The sequence below is a fragment of the Hemibagrus wyckioides genome, linkage group LG07 (genome assembly GCF_019097595.1).
Source record: "Hemibagrus wyckioides isolate EC202008001 linkage group LG07, SWU_Hwy_1.0, whole genome shotgun sequence".
NCBI lineage: Eukaryota > Metazoa > Chordata > Actinopteri > Siluriformes > Bagridae > Hemibagrus > Hemibagrus wyckioides.
In genome coordinates, this window is record NC_080716.1 from 31092691 (window position 1) to 31098986 (window position 6296).

Sequence of the window (6296 nt, forward strand, 5' to 3'; positions counted from 1 at the left end):
AAAACATTTATTATACAGTCGGCGCATCAACGGATTGGCGGAGCGTCATGACATCACAATTAGGATTGACAGGCAAGTCAGCCAATAATCCCGACCTAGAGGCAGTAAAGAATAGCACAAAAGGAAATGAGAGCAAAAAATAAACAAAATATACACATTATACATGGAACGTAACACCCCCCCCCCCCAAAAGAAAACTATATCGATAGTTTTAACCCTTTTAGGTCCCTGTCCATATGTTTCCATCACATTTATGCTGACCTGCCATTCAGTGTTTTCTCCCCATGTTTACATTAACATCAGCCACTAAAATAATATTTTTCCACTTGGATTTAACTTGGCCCGCCTCTCCTGGCCCTTGCACTTCAATAACATCTTCTCCAAACTCACTTCCGTCTTGAGCTCCCGGCACCTGTTGTTTTGTATTTTTACTTTTGCCACCAGGAATTTACAGCCTTACCTCCATCCATTTACCTGGGTAGGTTATCTCTTATTTACATAGGTCAGGGCTTTATTCCCTATGCTGTGAAATATTTTTGTATATAAAAGCTTACATTAGTTTTAAATTTTAGTAATAAATGATCTCAGGCTCCCTCTCTAACATTTGTTCAGCGTCCGAGATAAGATTTTGTTATGGCGTTCCCACACTTAAGCTCAAGGATTCTGGATTTTCCCCAACATATTTTTCTGTTTAAGTGAAGACATTTACACTTTACTGACAGACTATGTCCTTTTTTTCTTCTTGTTATTTATGCCAGATCCATGGACCACGGACGTGCCAGAAAGTTCAGGAATAATCTATAGGCCAAAGGCCTGACAATGCACCAACTAATGATGATTCAGCCAGATAATTGATCATCTCTATTTTTGTGGTTTTATATGTTTTTTTCTGTAATGAACCAACTAGTTCCTTACATGATTTTACATCTAATAAGCTACAAAATTTACCTGATTCTGTGTCTACTTTTTATGTGCTAATTTCATCTACTGTTTGTTATAAGTTTAGCTGTCAACTAATAATTAGGTGAAGTGATTAATACTGAAAGGATTATTAGATAATAATTAGATTAGATAAGACAATTAGTTGGTTCAGGTAATTTAAACTTCCCGTAATGATTAAAAGTTAAAACTGATCAATGATTAAATGCATGAAAAGTATAATTTTCAGAAATTTTCCCACACCTACCTGATTCTGTTTGCTGATCACCTGAACATAGCCTGTTTTGTGGCTCTGCTTTTGCCTGACATTCACACCCTTCTTGGCTTCTAATTCTGTTTGATATTTGGTATGTTCACAAGCCATGTTGATACAGTGAGATACAAGGCAGGCTAGAATGTGCTTCATGGACCTTTGTGTGTCTCCAGAACCCAGTTTATTAAATGCTCAGATCAAAAGATTATAAAACAAGCTGTAAATGGAGTAATATGTTGCTTTTTTCATACAGTGCATTTTCCAGTAACCCAATCTTACCCAAATACAAATTTAAAATAGGTCTACAGCCAAACATAAATAATACCGACATCCAGGACATGGTAGAGACAAACCCTATAAACACTGTAGAGCAAAATATTAAAACAGAAATGCTACTGTAAATACAGAAGCAGGATTCAACTCAAAATGACAAGGTTTTCATAGAAGAAAGGAAATTAAAATTCATTTAATGATTATTGTTTGATTAACTTCTAGAACAGATGACCAGAGGTACTACATTTTGACCATTCTCATGATTACAAGGGCTGAATATCGGATAAAGTTTCTCAGTGAAAGTCTGACCAGTGAACGAGTAGATATGAGACTTTGCATCAACATCATAGAAGGAGATCAGACCCTCCTCATAATCCACAAACACCCCCACCTTCTGAGGAGCCTGTTTCATGGAGAGGGAGACACGAGGAGAGTCCCATGCTGAATATTTATCATCATTTCTTTTCCACACACACCAGTATCCATCTTCAGGGCAAGGTATGATCAGTCCCTTTCTTTTAATAGACTCTCTGACCACTCCTAAAATCCAATCAGTTTTTCCATGAACCTGTACCTCATAATAAATTCTCCCTGAAGTGAATCCCTCATTTCCCAGCACATACAGAGATGTATCAAACCTTTCCGGGTAATCAGGGAGGTTTTCTACCATGTATCTGTTGTGTCCTACTTGTTTCCCATCATCAGACAGGATGAGATAAGGATGAGCTGTATCAGGATCCAGAGTCACATCCACTGAGAGACAGAAACACAGTGTACATCAGTTTTATCACTGCACAGTGTGGAACAGTGAAGAAATCTATATAAATTTAGTCATGTGATCAATAAGAGCTCACAAACCTGCATATTTTTGAATGCAGTCAATTATTTTCCACAGTTCTGTTTGGAAAATAATATTAAATATTATTAACTATTAAAATTATATTTTGCTTCCTTGAAGGTTAAATAGTAGATTTTTATGAATAAATAAAAAAAATAAGTATTCGTTATAAAATTGCAGTATTCTAAAGGAAGAATCTTCTCAGACAAAACAAGCTCTATAAATCATTAAACACATACTGATCTGATAAAGCTTCTCCATTTTCTCACTCAGAGTTTCCTGAAGCTGAGACAGAGAAATCAGTGTCTCCACATTCACTTTCGTGTTAATTGTGACATCAGTCCAGTCCTGGGTGTGTGGAGGGCTGCACAGTGACGGGTAAATCTACAGTACAGCAGGAGAGAGGAGAAATCCCTCAGCATGGGGACTGTTGTCCTGTCATGTGCTGCATTGCTATTGAGAAACAGAGGGACTCTGACCTGTAGGAGGTGGAGGTGATCCTCAGTGTGTGAGAGCTGCTCCAGCTCAGTGTTTCTCTTCTTTAGCTCAGTGATTTCCTGCTCCAGCTCTTTAATGAACTCTTCAGCCCGCCTCTCTGCTGCTTTCTGTGTCTCCTCCATCACCTTAAGCAGCTCAACCTGGCCTCTCTTAATGCAGCTCATCAGATTGCTGAAGATCTCCACAACGTCTGCTTTCTCCTTCTCTGTGTTCTTCTAACCAGAGACAAATCAAGCTAAATGAGTTGATTCTGCATGATTATATCATGATTTTAATAATGTATCTAATGAGTTATTTTGGATGTTACTTAAGAGACTCACTTTACTGAGTTCTACAGAGAGTTTGATTTCCCTAACTTTCTTCAATCGCTCTTGGATCAGCTGCTGAACTTCTGCTTGTTTCTCCTGTACCCATATCTGTAAAAATATACATCATACATTTGATTATACAAAAACCGAGTCCATATATTTTTGCCACAGGATTAAACCAAAAACACTCAGTCATTTGCTAATTTTTTTCCCCGTCTCTCACCTTTTCTCTAATCTCCTCTAGAGGAACAGTGTTGTGAGTTTCGTGCTCTCCCTCAGTACAGAACTGACACACACACATCTGGTCATCTCTACAGAACAGCTCCAGGGGTCTCTCATGTTTCTGACATATGTAGTCCTCCAGGTTCTCCACAGGGTCTATGAGTTTGTGCTTCATGAGTTTAGCTGTAGTTTTATGAGGCATCAGATGAGTGTTACAGTAAGAAACTCCACAGTGCAGACAGGACTTTAGAGCCTCCAGCTTTTCCTCAGTGCAGGAGTCACACAGAACCTTCTTAGTCTTGGAAAGAAGCTGCTCCTTGAACTGAGCAACAAGTGATGAAATGAACGTATTCACACGTAGTTCAGGATGTTTATGAAATTCCTCCATACAGAGTGGACACTGGCAGTGTGAACTGCTGTCCCAGAACTCTTTGAGACAGATCATACAGAAGTTGTGTCCACATGAAGTAGTGACTGGATCAGTGAACACATCCAGACAGATAGGACACTGGAGCTGATCTTCTGATAGCAGACTTCTGGAGTAAGCCATGACTGACAGAGGAGACAGATATATGAATATATGATACCTAAGAAACTAAGTATTTTGAAATAATGTATGATAACCTAAATAGGTTTACTTCTGTGAAACTAAAATATTAAGATTCAAGAAGCTTTATTGTCATTTCAACCACATATAGCTGACACAGTACATAGTGAAATGAAACAACGTTTCTCCAGGCCCTGGTGCTACATAAACATACAACATATAGTTCAAAAACAAAAAACAACACAGAGATAGGAAAGAAGTCACTTGTCCAAGCCACATAAAGTGCAAAGTGTGTAGCTAGGTGCAAACAAAGCAATGACAAGACAGTGCAGAAACAATAAGTACAAAAAGACAACACAAAAACACAGGACACTTGGTGCCGAAAAAAGAAAAAGAACATGTGCAATGAAATGTAAATAAATTAAATAAAATTAAATGATGTACAACTTTGCGACCTGACAACATGTATTGTGCAAAAATACAGTAGCAGCGGTTGAGGTAGTGCAAAATAGAAATAAATATAAATATAGCAGCAGATGTAATAAACACAAGGGTTGAGGTAGTGCAATAAGTATTGAACAATATAGGTTATGTGTGTGTGTGTGTCCACACAGGTGTGAGAGAGAGAGAGAGAGATAGAGAGAGTGAGAGTGTGTGTGTGTGTGTGTGTGTGTGCGCGTGAGAGAGAGTTTTGTACAGTTCAGTCCTGAGTGTGTGTGTGTGCGTGTGAGAGAGAGAGTTTTGTACAGTTCAGTCCTGGGTGTTGAGGAACCTGATGGCTAGAGGAAAGAAACTGTTACACAGTCTGATTGTGAGGGCCCGAATAAAAAACGGGATGATTGTATTGAATGCTGAACTGAAATCTATGAACAGCATTTGAACGTAGGAGTTCTTACAGTCCAAGTGTGTGAGGGCAAGCTGGAGAGTTGTGGTGATGGCATCGTCTGTGAAGCGGTTAGGACTCCATGCGATTGGTGTGAGTGCGACGGGACGATAGTCATTGAGGCAGGAAACCGTAGACTTCTCAAGCACAGGGACGATGGTCGTTGTCTTGAGGCACGGTGGGATGATGGAGCTGTTCAGCAAGATGTTGAAGATGTCAGTGAAGACATCTGCTAGCTGCTCTGCACACTCCCTGAGCACTCTGCCAGGAATGTTGTCTGGTCCAGCAGACTTCCTGGGGTTAACTCTGCATAGAGTTCTCTTCATGTCAGCTGTGGTAAGACAGAGCACCTGGTCATTAGGAGGAGGGATGGTCTTCTTCTCTGTTGTGTTGTTCTGTGCCTCAAACCGAGCATAGAAGTCGTTCAGTGCGTCTGGGAGGGAGGTGTCACTGTCACAGGCAGGTGAAGTTCTCCTGTAGTTCGTGATCGCCTGAATGCCCTGCCACATGCGCCAGGAGTCTCCGCTGTCCTGGAAGTGGCCGTGGATTCTCTGGGCGTGTGCTTCACCTCTCTGATGGCTCGGGACAGTTTGGCCCTAGCTGTTTTTAAGGCCGCCCTGTCCCCTGCTCTGAAGGCAGGAGTCTCTTGACCTCAGGAGAGCACGCACTTTTGCAGTCATCCACGGCTTCTGGTTGGAGCGTGTGGTGATGGTCTTGGAGACGTTCACGTCATCGATGCACTTCCCGATGTAGCCGGTCACTGATGCCGTGTACTCCTCCAAGTCAATAGAGTCGCCGTTGGTTGCAGCCTCCCTGAACATATTCCAGTCAGTGCACTCAAAACAGTCCTGAAGAGCAGAGATGGCTCCTGCTGGCCAGGTTTTAACCTGTTTCAGAACCGGTTTAGAGCGGTCTGACCAGCGGTCTGTATGCTGGAATCAACATCACAGAGATGTGGTCTGAGTAGCCGAGGTGGGGGAGGGGCTCCGCACGATACGCGCCGGGAATGTTTGTGTAAACAACATCCAGCGTGTTCGCCCCTCTCGTAGCAAAGTCCACATACTGATGGAATTTAGGGAGCACTGTTCTGAGATTTGCATGATTGAAATCTCCGGCGATGATAAACAGTCCGTCGGGGTGAGCATTTTGCAGCTCGTTAACAGCTCCGTACAGCTCACACAGAGCCTCCTTAGCATTAGCGCTGGGGGGAATGTACACTCCGATAATGAGAGTAGTGGTGAATTCCCGGGGTAAATAAAAAGGTCTGCATCTAACGGTCACAAACTCCACTCCCGATGAGCAGTAGTTAGACACAAGCACAGAGTCCTTACACCATTCCGTGTTGATGTAAACACACACACCGCCCCCGCGAGTCTTACCGCACAGAGCTGTATTCCTGTCGGCACGAAACACGGTTAGCCCGGTTAGCTGAATGGCGGCGTCTGGAAATCTGTCGCTGAGCCACGTCTCCGTGAAAACAAAGACGCAGCAGTCTCTGTACTCACGCCGTGTAGTTCGCTGGAGTCGGATGTAGT

At 42.0% G+C, this 6296-nt stretch overlaps 1 protein-coding gene across 2 annotated transcripts; it reads right to left on the reverse strand.

Annotated features, from left to right (window-relative positions):
- Positions 1-1335: 1335 nt before the first annotated feature.
- Positions 1336-6148, reverse strand: LOC131356094 (E3 ubiquitin-protein ligase TRIM39-like). 2 transcript variants are annotated; one of them, XM_058394904.1, is made up of 7 exons: positions 4775-6148; positions 3333-3883; positions 3122-3217; positions 2783-3016; positions 2573-2687; positions 2324-2362; positions 1336-2218 (listed from the first exon to the last, which is right to left on the reverse strand). In XM_058394904.1, exons 1-7 carry the CDS (start codon positions 5268-5270, stop codon positions 1677-1679), a joined length of 2073 nt encoding a protein of 690 aa, XP_058250887.1. In that variant the 5' UTR covers positions 5271-6148; the 3' UTR covers positions 1336-1676. The 2 variants fall into 2 exon arrangements, with proteins under 2 accessions (XP_058250887.1, XP_058250886.1); XM_058394903.1 differs by having other exon boundaries at positions 2543-2687.
- Between the last annotated feature and the right edge of the window lie 148 nt (positions 6149-6296).